This window comes from Oryx dammah, unplaced genomic scaffold (assembly GCF_014754425.2).
Source record: "Oryx dammah isolate SB20612 unplaced genomic scaffold, SCBI_Odam_1.1 HiC_scaffold_13, whole genome shotgun sequence".
Classification (NCBI taxonomy): Eukaryota; Metazoa; Chordata; class Mammalia; order Artiodactyla; family Bovidae; genus Oryx; species Oryx dammah.
The window spans coordinates 62,529,581-62,549,172 of record NW_024070197.1 but is presented as its reverse complement, the minus strand read 5'-3'; the positions used below and the strand labels follow the sequence as shown (position 1 = coordinate 62,549,172).

Genomic DNA, 19,592 nt, shown 5'->3' with positions numbered 1-19,592 from the left:
GAAATAAGGGTCAACAAGACAGCAAGTCCCGGTCTCTGCCCTCGTGGAACCTGTATAACTGCTGCTTTCTTCTCCTTTAAAAAAAAATTTATTATGGACAAAAAATTCATGTAATAAAAAGTAGAACAGTACTATGGGTAATCCATCACCCAGATGACCAAGTCTTTACCACACCTGGTTTACTGTTTTTTCTTCCTTTGCTGACACCATGTCATTTTACCCTTATACACTTAAGTATACATCTCTTAAAAACAAACAAACAAAAGACATTTTCCTACATCTCAATGTCACTATGCCTAACAAAATGAACAATAATTTCATAGTATTCTCTAACATTAGTGCAAAATAAAAATTTTCTGATAGTCTCTTTGTATATTGGTTTTGTTTGATTCAGGATTCAAATAAGGTCCGCATTACCCTTGGTATTCATAAATTTTAATAAACCTCTCTTAGTTTGAGCAGATCCAACCTCCCCACTCTTTTCTCCTTCTGCCACTGACTTGTGGAAGCAGGATCTGTTGTCCTACAGAATGTCCACAACCTAGATTTGTTTGCTGCTTTCTGTGCTATTACTTAACCTATACTCTTATCCACTGCAATTCCAGTAAATAAAAGCATTAGACTGAAGAGTGACACTATCCAACATGGTTGCCATTAGCCACATAAAAATTACACAAAAATTTAACAATTAAGTTTTTCATTCACATTAACATTTCAAGTGATCACATGGCTAATGCGCCTTAACTGGGCAGTGCTGTTCTATGGATTCAAGGACATCTTGGCATCATGTACTTCATTTTGCCTTACATCAAGAGGCAAATTATTTCTGCTTAAGCCACTAACAGTGACACAATAGTTGATCATGTATTCAAGTGGTAACAGGCTGACCCCTCCACTGTAAATTCCCCATCAACCTTTCATGTGTTAGTTTCATCTTGAATTGGTCAACTATTTTATAGAGGTTTCAGTAGTGCCTTTTTCCCCCTAAAACATATAGCTATATGTATATAGTCACACAACTTTGAAAGCACTGCGGAGACAGCACCACCTGGGGGGTAAAACAGCCTGTCCCTAACCTTCACAAGGTAGCAGAAAGGCAGGATATCTGGCATAGGTCACGTAAAACACTACAGCTCACATATAAAGAATGATGTCAATCTACAGATATTGGTATGGAAAGATAACCAAAATAGGAAGTTAAATGGAAAAGCAGTATGTATTGGGTTGGCCAAAAAGTTTATGTTTTTAAGTAAAAATAAAAGACCATTTTCATCAAGAACTTTCTCGAACGTTTTGTTATACTACATTCTGCCATTTTTCAGGCAACTTCATAACTTTATCTTCCAAGAACTTTTTATCTTTTTGAGCAAAGTACTATTCTAAGTGCTTTTTACAGTCTTCCACAGAACTGAAACTTCTTCCATTAAGAGAATTTTGTAAAGACTAAAATAAATAAATGGAAATACAGAGATGCAATGTCTGGTGAATAGAGCAGATGAATAAGAACTTCCCAGCCAAGCTGTAACAGTTTTTGCCTATCATCAAAGAAACATATGGTCTTGCATTATCCTGATGGGAGATTATGTGTTTTCCGTTGATTAATTCCAGACATTTTTCATAACTGCAAGCAGTACTTGTTGGAATTAATCATTTGGTTTTTTGGAAGGAGCTCATAATAGAGGACTCATTTCCAATCCCACCACATATACAATATCATCTTCTTTGGATGGAGATTGGCCTTTGTTGTGGTTGGTGGTGGTTCATTTCGCTTGCCCCAGGATCTCTTCTGTTCCATATTATTGTACAGTATCCACTTTTCACTGCCTATCACAATTTGTATTTAAAAAGAACATTTTCATTACATTTCAGTAGAGAATCACATTGGAGAAGGCAATGGCACCCCACTCCAGTACTCTTGCCTGGAAAATCCCATGGACAGAGGAGCCTGGTAGGCTGCAGTCCATGGGGTTGCTAGGAGTCGGACACGACTGAGTGACTTCACTTTCACACATTGGACAAGGAAATGGCAACGCACTCCAGCGTTCTTGCCTGGAGAATCCCAGGGGCGGGGCAGCCGGGTGGGCTGGGGGGTCTCTGGGGTCGCACAGAGTCGGACACGACTGAAGCGACTTAGCAGGGGCAGTAGCAGCAGCAGAGAATCACATGCAGAAACACAGTCAAAGTGTTTTTCACTTAACTTACATGGAACTCGGACATCAAAGTGATTAACATAATCAGGCTGATGCAAATGACCTTTCACACTTGATTTGGATATTCTGAGTATGCTGGCTGTCTCCTGTGTGGTATAATGTTAACTGTTCTCATTTAATGTCTCGAGTTGATCGCTATCAACTTCAACTGACCTACCTGACTGTGGAGCATCACCCAGCGATAAATCTCTAGCACAAAACTTCGAACACACTTTCGGCATGTTCAGTCACAGCACTTTTTCCATACACTGCACAAATCTGTTTCTGCATTTCAGTAAAGTTTTTACCTTTCTTGAAATAAAGCATAATATGCTGAAAACATTGCTTTTTTTCCCTTCCACTGTCAATATTAAAGTGGCTACACAAAAATTCACGAATTTTGACAAGTCTTATTTTTAGTACACACTGATATGATAGCTGTCACAATATAATCTAACAAAATTGTTTCAAATGAAGTTACAGACAACCATGTGCTCCTAGAGCCACCAACAGAAAAAAAAAACTTTTTGGCCAACCCAATAAAGTGTGACTTGTATAAAAAAAGCAACCATACATATACACATATGAAGGTATGTGCAATCATGGAGAACTTTGGTTTTTTGCTTTAAACACATCAATATAAAAAACTGACAGACTACTCACCAGGGCAGATTTTGATGCTTCATCCCCAGTACACACCAGGATGCTGCCATTATTCTCTGGATTTTGGAAAATGGCGCTCTTGGTTAGCAATTTGCAGGAGGGTCCCCCAAGGAATGTTTGTACAGGATGGCAGGAACAGATGGGCTCTCCAGCATTATCCAGTTTATAGGACATCTCCATGAGCACACTTCGTAAGGTGTTGTGATTTTTATCTAAGAGAAAGAGAAATCAGTATTGATCTGTAGGGATGGTCCAAAGAAATTAAGCAAGTACCTAAACTTGGTTGTAACAGAGCTGAGTAGAAAAGGCAGTTTTATCAAGCCATCATTAATAGCTACAGAGCAAACACAGTAAGAACAAAATAATATAGCACAAATGAAATTCAGAACTTTGGGCTATAGGATGAAGTAAGTTATCTACAATAGGTTTTTGTCTATGAGGGAAACAACTCTGAGAATAAGCTAGCCTTTTTAGGAAAATCACTGTATCCAGCTGGACTTGTGTTTTGGTTTTTATCTTCCTTAAGGGTTCGGGCTATAAGGTCTTTTCCTTCCCCCAGTGAGGACCCCACTAATACCCGGAACTGTACAAATAAAGTGAAAGCATATTATCACAGAAGGGGAAACATATCGCTGTGGTCCTGCTGAGAGACAAACAAAAGCTAGAGAATAGAATGGTATCTCCAAGCTTTCTACATGTCATAGCAAATCTGTGGAGACAGGGGACCTAGGAGATGGGTCCAAAAGGGAAAGGAGAGTCTGCTGAGGCAGCTTCTCAGCTCAAGCAAAATTTAAAATGATTAGGTCAACCCACAACTAGAAGTATGGGCACTTTAATGAATATTTCTGACCAAAACATCTACTTGACCATCAATATAGCTCACCAGATTAGATTCATTATCTTTCAGCTAGAAAAAAACCTGTGAATTTAAGCATAGTCGGTCAAGGGTTGCAGTCCTGGTTCTGGAAGCTGTGAGAAGTTCAGCTGGCTAGGGCCACCATGGTTGTCCATCTACTCCCCACTTAACTTTGGGGCCCCAAATAAGGAAGAACAGCTAAGTGTCTGGGCCCTCTACATGACTGCCTTCATCTGGGCCTTCCTTGTAAGGGAACTGAGTGGCGAGCAGAAGACATGAAACTGATGTAAGGGCAGCTCAGTGGCCTCAAGAGCAGGTCTCCTCATTCCATCACTGTCGTAAGTCAGAGAGGATCCTAAAGTGGAGGATCCTAATTCCACTTCCAAGGAGTACCTGGCCAAGTATGTCCCAGTTCACACAAGCGAGGGACAGGGAGGCAGGCTCCACAGAAGCTCCCTGCAGGAGCAAGAGCTGTTAGTCCGTGAGGGGCTGACCAGCACCACCTGAAAGCTAGGGCAAGCTCTCATTCCCCCCCCTCTACCAATTTACTTCCAAACCAACCACAGGTCCCATGAGGATACCCCAACAACACTCACCAGGCCTATAGGTCACGAGACAGTGGCGGGTGCTGCTCTCTACCTGAAAGTCTACGCAGCCCCCAGGCTCCATGGGCAGCACATGAGGCCAATGGGTAAAACCCATTTTCAGCTCCCAAAAAGAGGCATTCTCCAACGCTCCAGCCAACACGCCACCATATGGAAACGCAGCAGAGGCAGCTCTGGGCACATATGACAGGGATACCAGCGGGCATCTGAAGGGAAAGAAAGGAAACCGAGTCTCACCTGCCAATATCTGAACTACTTCAGGCGCCACTATGAGGAGTCAAGGACATTCCTACCTCTATAGAAGAAACTTTGTGAGTCACTGTCCTCTGATATCTGATAAAACTACCAACCCACTCTGTAGGAACAAAAGGGCATGTATATAATATTCCACACCCAGTTTCAGAGGAAATTCCACATGCTCTAAAAGCAGTGGGGAAAAAACAGAGTAGGAAATTTAACAGTACAAGATTACAAACACAAGGAAGCCTGACTGGTGTGAAGCTTCTGGAAATGGGGTTAGACACATACACACACACAAAAAGTCAGAAAGGAAATTCAACTTATACATCCAATAAACTAAAGCTTCCAAGCTGTATTTGACAGACTCCCTCAATTAAAATACAGCATAGAGAATTCCCTAGTGGTCCACTGGTTAGTTCACAACAGGCCAAGAAATATAATCAAGGTCACACAGCTCATAAATGGTGGAGTTGGGTTCTGAACAAAGTAGTGATTTTATTTTGGCACACTGTGACATGTAATTCTATGAATCTGGTTATACTTGGTACGAGAACTTTCTGCCATATGAACTATCATGAACACAAACTCTAGGATCTTACTGATTCTGAAGTGAGAATAGATCAGAGGACTCAGAGAACTGCCCTCTGTGAGAAATTCTGATCAACTGTGAAACACTCGTAAAAGAGAGGATTAATATAATAGTCTGAGAGAAAGCTGTTACTTTCGGGTGGCTCCCTACCTAGCTCTCTGAGGTACTAACTCCTGGATGTGAGAGCTTGTATTTCGAAGGTCATATAACAGAATTGAACCGTTGACTAGTCCAGCATAGATGTAATTGTTTTCATCAAGACACCAGCAGCAGCTCCAGACAGGCCGCCCAGTATTGTAAGTCTGGACCACGGTATTTGTTTCCAGGCTGTAGAGTTACAAAAGACTTTTACAATTATGCATTACAAAAATCAAATACAGAACAAAGATATAAAGATAAGAACACACCCTCACATCAAAACTATATGGATTCCCAACTTCCCTTAAGGTCTGCGGAGATAACTCCTCTTAATTCCATAATATTTGTTTTGGAGGATACAGATTTTCCTCCTAAGCTGTAAGGAAGAATAAGTTAAAGGGACAGATAAACAGTATATTCCTTCCCCTGATCCTATATCCTTCTCCACGGCTACCTATTACACAGGTATTCAATGTTTAATACTGAAAAATTAGAAAACACATATAAGAAAAATAAAAAGTTATAATCCAACTATCCAGAGGTAGTCATTAAGGACGGTTTGGTATTTAACCTTTCTTTTTTCCCTTCTATTTTTCAATACTACTAAAATAAGTCATAGCATTTAGATATATATAAAACATAATAGAATTGATACACTGAGTTTTGGGGTAAAATTAAGCTGAAGCATTCTTGAAAAGTCAAAAGATATATATCTGCATGGTTTAAGATATATTTTGTAGCATATATAATTCTAAAGAAATGGACCACCACATATTCAGCTTTGCAACCAGCTGTGTCCACTTCTTAAAGCAATACATTTAAAATTCAATGAACCTGGATCTGAGAAAACAATGCCTTGGACAGCTCCCATCCCATCCCCACCCCAAAAGCCAAAGTCATCATAACACAGATACTAATTTCCAAGCTATTCAACACTAGGCATCCCAAGGCCCATCTTCCCCACAAAGTACTCACCTGGTCAGTTTAATTGTGCTGTCCAGGGAAGCAGAGAGAAGTAAGCCTTTGGATCGACTGCTGAAAGCCAGTCCACGTATTTGTTTGCCATGCATAGGAATATACTGACTGCTTTTCATGTCGGCAGTACTCAACATCTTAACACCAAAGCCTGCCAAATTTATGAGAGAGTGAAACAGATCACTGAAAGTCAATTAAGGGCAAAGGAAACTACCATTTCAAGCAACACCTTTGTTCACTTTTCTTGGCATGTCAAGTTTCTGGGAAAAAACTAGTCGAACAAAGAAAATAATTCCCAGGTTATAATTTATTTTAAAAAGTACATTCTATCCCAAATGTCTATCAAGTATATGAGAAACCATCATATATACATACAGTGGAATACTACCCAGCAATAAAAAGAAATGAACTACTGACAGACACAATAATATGGATAATCTTTATAAAGTTACCTTGAAAGAACTCAGACAAAAAGAGTAACGCTGTATGGCTCCAGTTATGTAAAATTCTAGAAAATATAAACTAATATACCGAGATAGAAAGTAGTTGCCTTGGGATGGAGAGGAGGGAGGAACAAGTGGATGATGGATTACAAAGAGCCTGAGTAAACTTTCAGGGCAACTGATATGTTCATTACCTTGATTGTTATGAAGGTTTAGAAGTGTTTTAGAAGTGTATACAAATATTGATACATACATCAATACTCACCAAATGGTATATCACATTAAGGAGGTGCAGTTTACTGTATATCAATTATACTGTAATAATAAAGCTTTTAAAGGAAAGCCAGAGACTAGTCTTTCTGAACCACACACATATACTCAAAAATGTAGATGAGATTGAACAACAAAGAATGGAGATAAGTAATTTCTGTGTCATGTGGTCAAGATGTTACATTTTTCTGAAACAGACTGAAAATAGGTAAAAATCAAGTATCTTACTGTATATCATTCCAAGAGGGGAAAGAAAGCCAAAAACTTGTCCTTTTAAATTTATTTGTTACTCTGTTCTCTTACCAGGAAATAAGAACACATTTATTTTATCAAGTATATATTTTATCTGAGTTATACACTAACAAAATTAGTCAAATCTTAGATTTAAGATATCCTTAAGGGACTTCCCTGGTGGTCCAGTGGCTAAGAATTTGTCTTGCAGTGTAGGAGATGTGGGTTCAATCCCTGGTCTATAAAATAAGATCCCACATGCCACAGAGCAATTAAGCTCATGCATGTCAACTACTGAAACCTGTGCACTCCAAAGTCCACCTGTCCCAACTAGAGAGCTCAAGAACTGCAAGGAAAGATCCCGCACGATGCAACTAAGACCCAATGCAGCCAAATAAATAAGTGAGTTGAGACACTGAAAAAAAAGATAGCCTTGAATCACACTTCTCCTTCACTAGGGAATCAAGTGAGAGAAAGTTTATTGTGATTCTGCTAAAACAGAATTAGCAGAGCCAGAGAAACAAACATGGAAACTACAGGTTTTAAATCAACAAGGAACTTGAGATTTTGCCTAGTTAATCATTAAAGGAAACAAGAAATTAGCATTATCAGTCTATCAGGACGAGCTGGCTGTGCAGGACAGAACAGACACCTTAAGAAATAAAGGAACAGATTACACCCAATTTGGGGAACAACTGGAATAAGTATTTTTCCAATTAATTATCTTCAGGTTTCACTTGAAGATAAATCTTTTTATTAAAACTGTGAATGGAATATAGCAACATTATAAACAATCCTTTTACTTTCCCCTCAATTGGAGCCTCCTGATAGCCTTCCAACTCACAGTTAGTGTCAGTGAATAGACAAATATATGATATTCAAGGGATTCCACTACAAATCCTGTACATACCTAAGTATGGGGGACACAGTTTTGAAGCATTTGAAAGGAACTTCTAAGTGGGGAGACACTAAATCAGGCAGAAGCAAAGGGACCTTACAGTTGACAGAAATCATATGCTGAAGAGAGCAGGAAAAAACATCTACAACACTGGGCCTGTGAGGTTTGGTTTTCAACATTAAAACAATCTAAAATGAAACTTGAAAAGTGCACAAAAAAGAGAAAATCAGTACAATATTAATAAAATGATAATGTTTCCAAATTCTTTTACTTGGAATTTGTCAATGGGCACACTACTGAAAATAAGCATTCAATCTTGTTTTAACTTGAATTAGACCTTGGGGTAGTGTTTTTTTCAACTATTTCTAGTCTAAAATGAATCTGTATTTTAGCAGGACATAAAGGCAATTATAGTTCTTATCCTTGGACAACTCATACTTCTAAGTACGTGTTCTCTCACTTTACCATGGTTCAGCATCTCTGCCCTTCTGGTGAACGAGTTTACAGAAGTCAGACAGACAGTGCAGACATCTCTGTAGTGCCCTGTAGTATCTGTATCAAGGAAAGCAACTAGGAAAAAAGTGATTTGGTGGGCTGTGGACAGTGTTCACCTACTAGTGAGTCCTGGATTATCCAAAAAGGGAGGAAATAAACAAACAGAGTCCAACAATGAACATAAAAATTGAAGTTCTGGACTATTTACCTGGAAGGAAGGCGGCCTGAGGAGAAGGTTGTGATACCACCAGGCAGCTCAAAGCATCACAGTATGTCATGACTCGACAGTTTCCTGTTTGAGACACTGTGAATGTCTTCTGGAAATGGTACTTCTGTTGACTCTGGCTGGAGGGCAGGCCACTTAGGAAATGTGGTTGGGAACCCCCAGGCTGCTGTGAGATCTTATCCTGACCGATAAGTTTTTGCAAGTCCTAAAACGAAAATGATTTTGAAGACATAAAGCTTTTTCGTCTGGTATTACCCTCAAATACAATTCCTTGATCTAATACAAGGATATTTATCCTTTACATGAAAATGTTAACATGAGTTCTAAAGTACTGCTGCGGTTTTCACAATATTTCAACAAGCAATTGAAATAGGGAGAACACATCATCATAAAGGGCTGAAAGTCTTTAATGATTTAGACACTTTGTCTAAAATTCTCACTTTATTGGTAGATTCAAGCAAATGAAATGACCTAAACAAGTTGTGAATTATCAGGTGGCTGTTCAATTTTTTTTTTTTAATTCAGGATGCAGTAGAATTCATCATAAACACATATATAAGTTCTAATAAAAAATAAACAGTTGATCATGTTTCCTTCCTGAAAAACTTGGTAAATCCTATTTGTATCTGAGTAAAACTAAATATTTAGATGCCTTCTTAATTCCTATTCCAACAGTTCTTTGGATTAGAAAAGGCAAACTTACCTGAACACGACTTTGAAGCCTAGAGCATTCATCAGTGAGGGCTTGAAGCTGCAGCCGACACTGTGCCGAGTCTAACTCAGCCTTCTTCCTTAGCTTCTGTTCCTTTTGTAAGGAACTAGAGGGGGAAAGCCAGCAACAGGTGGAGATTAGAAAGGCTACAAAAGACTTCTCATCAAGATGCACGGTAAATTTATGCTATGATATACACACTTTGACTATATCTTTTAGGGAATAAAATATAAAGAGAAAAATCTCTCAAACCGAGAAACATTACAGAAGAATAGCAGACAGGGCTGAGCTCATCAGCCTACTGGAGTGGGTCTCACTGTTGAGGTAGGCAATGACCAGGAATTTGGCTTTTACTAAGGAATGGGGTGGAGAAGGCGATGGCACCCCACTCCAGTACTCTTGCCTGGAAAATCCCATGGATGGAGGAGCCTGGTAGGCTGCAGTCCATGGGGTCGCTAAGAGTCGGATACGACTGAGCAACTTCACTCTCACTTTTCACTTTCATGCATTGGAGAAGGAAATGGCAACCCACTGCAGTGTTCTTGCCTGGAGAATCCCAGGGACGGGGGAGCCTGGTGGGCTACTGTCTATGGGGTCACACAGAGTTGGACACGACTGAAGCGACTTAGCAGCAGCAGCAGCAGCAAGAAATGGGGACATAAAATTCAAAATGAGGGATTACAGCCAAGCTCACTGCCTGAGTTAGAGTCAAACTAGAAAAGAGTAAAATGACTTGTTAAAAGACCAAGATCATCTACCAGACAAAAAAAAATCAGCTATTAGATGTTCATGAGATATTCAAATAAATAACACTATAAAAAGAGGTTTGAAGTTTTAAAAAAGTATATACCAGGTAAATGCTAAAAAAAAAAAAAAAGATTGATTACAATCAAAAAGGATGGACAAGCATAAACAGGAATAATGTACAATGAAAGGATACATTCATAGGTATGAAAATCATAAATTCATGTTTCAAAATATGAAATGCAAATAGAGATTTCCACTCCAATAAGATAGGAGTGAAAAAAGATGAAAACTGGAAAGGAAGAGATAAAGTGGCTCTTATTTATCTTCATGGAAAATTCAAGAGAACCCACAAGCTATTAAGAGTTTAGTAAGGTTACCAGAGTTAAGATCAAGAAAATTAGACCAACAGCATTCCCATATACCAGACAGGTGACTTGTAAATGTAACAAAAAAAGTTCATTTGAAATAGCATTCTAACAGTAACCTAGGAATAAAGTTAAGGCCTTTAAGAAGCAAAATACAGTTATAAATGACACAAGGAAACAGTAAATAAGTGAAAGGATATTATATAATGTTGATGGCTAGAAAGACTAAACTGAAGCACTAGAACTAACAGATCCTAGAACAAAAGAGTAGTTCATTTATAATATAGAAACTTAATTTAGAATAGAAGTAGCAACTGAAATTCATAGATAGGACATACTTCACTAAAAGTAAAAACTTTTTCAACAAAGGATACCATAAACAAGTCAGAGACAAATCAAAAACTAGACGATGACGTGTGCAATGTGCACAACCAACAAAGAGTTAGTATAAGGAAAACAAAGAACTATAAATCAGTAAGAAACAAATAAATAATATACTTGGCTCAATATAAGTAAGTAAAATATTTGAACAAAATTTACAGAAGAGTTATGTTCAACCTCGTAAGTGATTGAGAAAAACTTCATAAGGAAAGCAAACTAAAGTAAACGCTACTTCACTTCATGAAACTGGCAAAATTAAGTCTGATAATATAAAGTAGATGAAGGTATGAAAAAAATGCGAAATCCCTTACATTACTGCTGCTGGTATAAACTGGAAAAGCCTCTACGAAAAGCAATTTGACAATATCTAGTAAAGTTGAAATTACATGTACCCCATGATAAAGCAAATCCATTTCTAGACGTAATGAAATTCTCACCCATTTCTCTGCAGCATGGCTTATACTAATGAAAACTGGAAACTACTTGTCTACCAATACAAAATACATATAGGAAAACTCTACAGAACTAGAACACTTTATAGAAATTAAAATAAATCAACGAGAGCTACATATATCAACCAGGATATGTGCCTCAAAGTATTAAGCAAAATCAAGCTACAGAAGAAAAACTATAATCCAATAACCCTTGCATAAAATGTGAAAACTTTCTAAATCACACTGTATGTGCTTTATGGTCATAGATCACCTGAGGAAAGAGACGGAATTAAGAAAAACTTGGTGCACAAGGAAGCCTCCTCGCTATCTATAAGAATATATTTCTTTTTTAAAAGACCCAAAACAAATACGGAAAATGTTAAGATTTGATAAAGTTGAGCCTGTGGGTATTCATCCTATTTGTCTCGGTATGTATCACCATTTTGAAATTCTTCTCAAGAGGCTAAGGAGTATACGGATTGTAGTAATCAGCAAAGTTTTAAATACAATCATGCATTAATAGCCACCCATACTGGTTTTGCCTTTAAATTTCCCCCACCATGTACCTGTCATTTTAACATACTACAAATAAATATTCATTGGAGTGAATAAAAAAAGGCAAACAAGGAGTAAAATTTATACATCTGTAATTCCACTTTACAGTGACTACTTATGTTTTTTTCCAGTTTGCAAAAATATAATCACACTAACAACATGCTTTCACATGACAACATATGTATGTACTTCAACATCAGTTTTAATCAATGTATAGTGTTTCATCACAGGGATATGCCAGAGTTTACTCAATCAATTAACCTTCTTGGATTATTAACTAAATGAAAAGCCTGATTAAACACATTTTTGTACATATCCTTAATCATTTTTTTAGAATGCCTAAAGCAGAATTACTTTTAGACTTCTGAATTATATTGCCAAGGGCCTCTCTAAATGTTAATATCTATGTACATTTTTACCAGTAATGCATAAGCAAACCCACATCCCTGTACTCTCAATGCGGGGGGGGGGGGGGGTTTGGCTGCTGCTGCATGGCATGTGGAATCTCAGTTCCCTGACCAGGGAACAAACCTGCCTCCCCTGCACTGCAAGGATGATTCTGAACCACTGGACCACCCGGGAATTTCCAATCTTTACTGTTCTTAAAGCATATTTTATAAGTAGTGCTTTTAGCAATTGTCCATGGGCTTCCCAAATCCTAGTAATTTCTTGCATTGTATTGTTTCAGTCATGAGACTTCTTTGTAGAATACTGTGGCAGGAGAGCTTAGGGACACAAGAAGCAAAAATTCTCAGTTTTTAAAAAAGTATCTTTAAGCCTATTCTAATGACAAGGAGGTTGAGACTTGGGAGTGTGTTCTAGATGGCCGTGAACTGGCCACAATGAATTGGCCACTCATTCCCTGATTCAGTATTCATCGAATTTAGTGGCAGAGGCAGACTGTAAAGGTAATCCCTTAGGGAAGAAGCTGAACAGGCTACTAAAAAATCCAGGCTATCTTTCTGTGAGGGTCTGCTGTCCAGCTCAGGTGTGAGGTATTACTGTATGGCTACAGGTTTCTCTATGACTTTTGATTTCAGGAGGGCTTACCAGACCATGTCTTGGCCTCCCCAAGTCTTATTACCAAAGATTAAGTCTTAGCGCTGACTCCAAGTTCACAGGAATGCCAAAGTCCTCCTGCAGAGCTACCTGCTCCAATCAGCACACAACCCTCAGGCCCTGAAAATGCAGGCTTACAAGAGGTGCTGAGCACACAGACCAACGCAGCAGTCTACCACCTGTTGCTTTTCTTTCAACCCCCTCTCTTTCAAAAAAGGAGATTTTTATCCTCTACTTCTCAGTTGTTTTCCTATGCATTGACTTCATTTTCTGATATTCTATACTAGCTTTTTCCCCTGACGAGTTCAAGCAGAAGTCCTGGGGCTGACATTCATTGAGCTAGGTGAAGTCACAATAATTTGTTACTCCAGATCATCACTTTTAATCCTCTATGGAGAGCAAACCATCCATCAGGTGATCAGACATGTATCATAAGTCACAATGTTAAACTGCCAACAATCCCCAGAGATCCCTAGTCACAGTCCAAGGAAAGCCTCAGAATCACACTAAGAGTGAATCATACCCCCCTTTTCAGGTGAGCCTACAAAGAACCAAACAGGAATATTCCAGCTAGACAGACTCTTTCCACCTACCTCTTCATGAGCTCCTGCTCACTAGTGTCCAAAGCTCTCAAGGTCCGGGCATAAAGGACAACGATATCACTTTGCTTGGCTTTCTTGTTGCACTAAGGAGCCCAACAGGACACAATTAGTGTGGTTCTAGGAATCCGCCTGACTTAACATGTTGACTGTGCATATACACAGTTCTTAACTACTGTCTCTACCTGGGGACATTTTCGGGTCTGTCCTCTAAGCCACTTTGAAATGCATTTGTACCCAAAGAGGTGCCCACAGCGCAATGCAGAGAGCCGGTGATCTCCAGCATTGGTCCACTGTTCCAGACATATTGTGCAAGTGTCTCCTTCTTCCTCATCCACAGAAGCAGAAGTTAGAGAAGGGTTAGACTTCTGGGGAGACTGCTGGATGGAAACCACAATAGATTCAAATTAGAGAAAATGCAAAATCTGTCTTGAAGATATGAAACTAACAAATTAACAAGTCACACAAAAATGAACAAACCCAACTGAAAAATGCCAAAGAAAAACCCAACACCCATGAATCACTTCCCATTCTTTCCCGAGTGCAGTCTGGTCAAAGATAATATAAACCGTGAAAATATTATTATTATCCTTTGAACTCACAAAATTCTTGATTTTTCTTCATTCAAATGACAAAAAGGAGCTAATTTATGAAGATATTAAAACAAAACAAATGCAGAAGTGACCCAGTTAAATAACAACAGGGAATATTAAGTCTTTTATACATTTGAAATTAGGTTCATAATTCAAGTAACTATAAAATATCTGGTTCATGTGAATAAAGATAAAAATACAAGGGAAAAGAGAAATGAATATAAACAGCTCACACAAAAATACAAATGGTTAGTAAGTGTTCAGCTATAATTAAAGAAACAAAAATTAAACTATGTTTTTACTTCTTTTCATCTATTAGATAATGTCTGGTAACATGAAGCACTGAGGGTGAGGAAGAAATGGGCATGCTTACATACTGCTGTTCCAAGTAGAAACTGGCACACACTTTCCAGAGGGCAACTTGGCATTATCTATCAAAACTAAAAATACAAACATTCTTCCTTTGATAAAGCAACCTCTCTGGAAGAAATATATCCCATGAATATAACTACAAATATTTGCCAAGACAGTAATGCAAAGATGCTCAGTGCAGCATGATCTTAGTAGGAAGCAACAATAGTGCACATGCAAGGGAACAATTAACTAAAAATGTATTCCTATGTAAAAACACTATGCAGCTATTACTACCAGTAAGAATGAGATTCAATTTTATGTTGGATAGTCACTAAGTTAGGTCCGACTCTTTGCAACCCCATGGACTGTAGCCCACCAGGCTTGTCTGTGCATGGTACTTCCCAGGCAAGAATACTGGAGTGGGTAGCCATTTCCTTCAATTTTATGTACTGACAATAAAAAGCTCTCCAAGAGAAACTTCCCTGGTGGTCTAGTGACTGGGAATCTGCGTTCCAATGCAGGGGACATGGGTTTGATCCCTGGTCAAGGAACTAGGATTCCACATGGCACAGAGCAACTAAGCCCAGGCACTGCAACGACTAAGCTTGTGCACTCCAGAGCACAGAGAAGAGAAGCTTGTGTGCTGCAACTAAAGAAGCCCCTGCATGCTGCAATGAAGACCCAGCACAGCCAAAATTTAAAAACAAAAAAAGACATGACTAGAATCAAGATTAGTTGAGCAATTAATCACACATTTAATCACCTAGTCTTACAATTAAGAAAAAAAAATCTCTCCAAGATACAAGTCAGGGGGAAAAGAAACCAGTCCTGGAACAGGATAGTATATAATCTCTCTTTCAAAATAGAGCATTTAAATGAATTCAGTAAAGTCAAAATTCATCTATAGAAATCTGTTGCATTTCTACACACTAACAATGAACTATCAGAAAGAGAAATTAAGAAGTATAATCTCATTTATGAACTGTATTAAAAAGAATAAAATAAACTAGAATTAAATCTAACCAAAGAGGTAAAAGACCTGTACTCTGAAAACTATGACATTGATGAAAGAAACTGAAGATGACATAAACAATTGGAAAAACATATTATGCGCGTTGGAAGAACTGAATTGGAAGAATTAACATTGTTAAAATAATCATCCTCCCACCAAGGCAATCTACAGATGCAATGCAATCCCTGCCAAAATATGAACAGCATTTTTCATAGAACTAGACTAAATGATTTTAAATTTATATGAAAACAAAAGACTAGAAACAGCCAAAGCAATCTCAAGAAAGAAAACAAACGTGGAAATATCACACTCTCTGATTTCAATCTGTACTACAAAGCTACAGTAATCACAACAGTATGGTACCGTCACATAAGCAGACATACAGATCACAGAACAGAACACAGGGTGCAAAAACAAACCCACACTTACATGGGCCATTAATTTACGAAAAAAGAGGCAAGAGTAGACAATGGGGAAAGACAGTCTCTTCAATAAATGGTGTTGGGAAATCTGGACAACCGGACCACTTTCTCTAATTTTCTATTTTATACCAATATTGTGATAGTTTCAGGTGTACAGCAAAGGCACTCAGCCAAACACTGGACTACTTTCTCACATCATATACAAAAGTAACCTTGAAATGGACTATAGATTTAAATATAAGACCTGAAACCATAAAATTCATAGAAGAAAACATAGGCACTAAAGCTCTTTGACAGTAATCCTAGCAATATTTTTTTGAATATGTCTCAGGCAAGGGAAGGAAGCAAAAACAAACAAGACTATCAAACTTAAAGCTTTTGCACAGCAAAGGAAACTAACAAAATGAACAGGCAGCCTACCGAATAGGAGAAAATATTAACAAAAGACATCTGATAAGGGGTTAATATCCAGAATAAATTAAGAGCTCACACAACTCAACAGCAAAGAAAACCTGATTAAAAATGGTCAGAAGGTGGGAATACAGATTTTGCCAAAGAGATGGCCAAGAGACAAATAAAAAGAAAAGATGCTCAACATTAGTAATTATCAGTTCAGTTCAGTCGCTCAGTCGTGTCCGACTCTTTGTGACCCATGAACCGCAGCATGCCAGGCCTCCCGGTCCATCACCAACTCCCAGAGTTCACCCAAACCCATGAGTCAGTGATGCCATCCAACCATCTCATCCTCTGTTGTCCCCTTCTCCTCCTGCACTCAATCTTTCCCAGCATCACGGTCTTTTCAATGAGTCAGCTCTTTGCATCAGGTGGCCAAAGTATTGGAGTTTCAGCTTCAACATCAGTCCTTCCAATGAACACCCAGGACTGATCTCCTTTAGGATGGACTGGTTGGATCTCCTTGCAGTCCAAGAGACTCTCAAGAGTCTTTTCCAACATCACAGTTCAAAAGCATCAATTCTTCAGTGCTCAGTTTTCTATATAGTCCAATTCTCACATGCATACATGACCACTGGAAAAACCATAGCCTTGACTAGACAGACCTTTGTTGACAAAGTAATGTCTCTGCTTTTCAATATGCTGTCTAGGTTGGTCACAACTTTCCTTCCAAGGAGTAAGTGTCTTTTAATTTCATGGCTGCAGTCACCATCTGCAGTGATTTTGGAGCCCCCCAAAATAAAGTCAGCCACTATTTCCCCATCTATTTGCCATGAAGGGATGGGACCAGATGCCATGATCTTCGTTTTCTGAATGTTGAGCTTTAAGCCAACTTTTTCACTCTCCTCTTTCACTTTCATCAAGAGGCTCTTTAGTTCTTCACTTTCTGCCATAAGGGTGGTGTCATCTGCATATATGAGGTTATTAATATTACTCCTGGCAATCTTGATTCCAGCTTGTGCTTCCTCCAGCCCAGTGTTTCTCATGATGTACTCTGCATATAAGTTAAATAAGCAGGGTGACAATATACAGCCTTGACATACTCCTTTTCCTGTTAGGAACCAGTCTGTTGTTCCATGTCCAGTTCTAACTGCTGCTTCCTGACCTGCATACAGATTTCTCAAGAGACAGGTCAGGTGGTCTGGTATTCCCATCTCTTTCAGAATTTTCCACAGTTTCTTGTGATCCACACAGTCAAAGGCTTTAGCATAGTCAATAAAGCAGAAATAGATGTTTTTCTGGAACTCTCTTGCTTTTTCCATGATCCAGCGGACGTTGGCAATTTGATCTCTGGTTCCTCTGCCTTTTCTAAAACCAGCTTGAACATCAGGAAGTTCCCAGTTCACGTATTGCTGAAGCCTGGCTTGGAGAATTTTAAGCATTACTTTACTAGCGTGTGAGATGAGTGCAATTGTGTGGTAGTTTGAGCACTCTTTGGCATTGCCTTTCTTTGGAATTGGAATGAAAACTGACCATTTCCAGTCCTGTGGCCAATGCTGAGTTTTCCAAATTTGCTGGCATATTGAGTGCAGCACTTTCACAGCATCATCTTTCAGGATTTGAAATAGCTCAACTGGAATTCCATCATCTCCACTAGCTTTGTTCATAGTGATTCTTCCTAAGGCCCACTTGACTTCACATTCCAGGATGCCTGGCTCTAGGTGAGTGATCACACCATCATGATTATCTTGATCATGCACATCTTTTTTGTACAGTTCTTCTGTGTATTCTTGCCACCTCTTCTTAATATCTTCTGCTTCTGTTGGGACCATACCATTTCTGTCCTTTATTAAGCCCATCTTTGCATGAAACATTCCCATGGTATCTTAAACTTTCTTAAAGAGATCTCTAGTCTTTCCCATTCTATTGTTTTCCTCTATTTTTTTTGCATTGAGTGCTGAGGAAGGCTTTTTTATCTCTCCTTGCTATTCTTTACAACTCTGCATTCAAATGGGTATATCTTTCCTTTTTACTTCCCTTCTTTTCACAGCTATTTGTAAGGCCTCCTTGGACAGCCATTTTGCTTTTTTGCATTTCTTTTTCTTGGGGATGCTCTTGATTCCTGTTTCCTGTACAATGTCATGAACCTCCGTCCATAGTTCATCAGGCACTCTGTCTATAGGATCTAGTCCCTTAAATCTATTTCTCACTTCCACTGTATAGTCATAAAGGATTTGATTTAGGTAATACCTGAATGTAATTATCACGGACATGCAAATTAAAACCACAAAGAGATACCACCTTATACCTGTCAGAATGGCTATCATCAAAACAACAACACATAGCAAGCATTGGCAAGGATATGGAGAAAAGGAAATACTTGTGAACTGTTGGTAGGAACATAAGCTGGTGCAGCCACTAAGGAAACAATATGGATTATGGACAAATACCATATGATCTCACTTAAATGGAATCTTAAAAAAAAACCAAAAAACCCACAGGCTAACAGACACAGAGAACAAATGGGTAAGTGCCAAAGGGAAGGGAGTGGGAGGGGGGGTGGTATGACAAAACAGGTTGAAGGGGATTAAGAGGTACTAACTTGCACTCATCTCACACAATAGCAAAGTAATGCTCAAAATTCTCCAAGCCAGGCTTCAACAGTAAGTGAACCAAGAACTTCCAGATGTTCAAGCTGGATTTAGAAAAGGCAGAGGAACCAGAGACCAAATTGCCAACATCTGCTGGAGCATCGAAAAAGCAAGAGTTCCAGAAAGACATCTACTTCAGCTTTATTGACTATGCTAAAGCCTTTGACTGTGTGGATCACAAGAAACTGTGGAAAATTCTGAAAGAGATGGGAATACCAGACCACCTGACCTACCTCCTAGAAACCTGTATGCAGGTCAGGAAGCAGCAGTTAGAACTGGACATGGAACAACAGACTGGTTCCAAACAGGAAAAGGAGTACATCAAGGCTGTATATTGTCACCTTGCTTATTTAACTTATATGCAAAGTACATCATGAGAAATGCTGGGCTAGATGAATCACAAGCTGGAATAAAGACTGCAGGGAGAATTATCAATAACCTCAGATATGCAGATGACACTGCCCTTATGGAAGAAAGTGAAGAAGAACTAAAGAGCC

At 38.8% G+C, this 19,592-nt stretch overlaps 1 protein-coding gene across 1 annotated transcript in view; it reads right to left on the bottom strand.

Moving 5' to 3' along the window:
• The window catches only part of RFWD3 (ring finger and WD repeat domain 3), a 36,665-nt gene that overhangs the window by 2,722 nt on the left and 14,351 nt on the right, over positions 1-19,592 (bottom strand). The window contains exons 5-12 of the mRNA XM_040253530.1: positions 13,856-14,050; positions 13,665-13,756; positions 9,522-9,636; positions 8,801-9,023; positions 6,256-6,406; positions 5,293-5,469; positions 4,305-4,519; positions 2,853-3,064 (exon numbers count right to left, since the gene is read on the bottom strand). Coding sequence (XP_040109464.1) covers positions 2,853-3,064; positions 4,305-4,519; positions 5,293-5,469; positions 6,256-6,406; positions 8,801-9,023; positions 9,522-9,636; positions 13,665-13,756; positions 13,856-14,050 — 1,380 coding nt within the window. The remainder of the gene's footprint in view (positions 1-2,852; positions 3,065-4,304; positions 4,520-5,292; positions 5,470-6,255; positions 6,407-8,800; positions 9,024-9,521; positions 9,637-13,664; positions 13,757-13,855; positions 14,051-19,592) is intronic.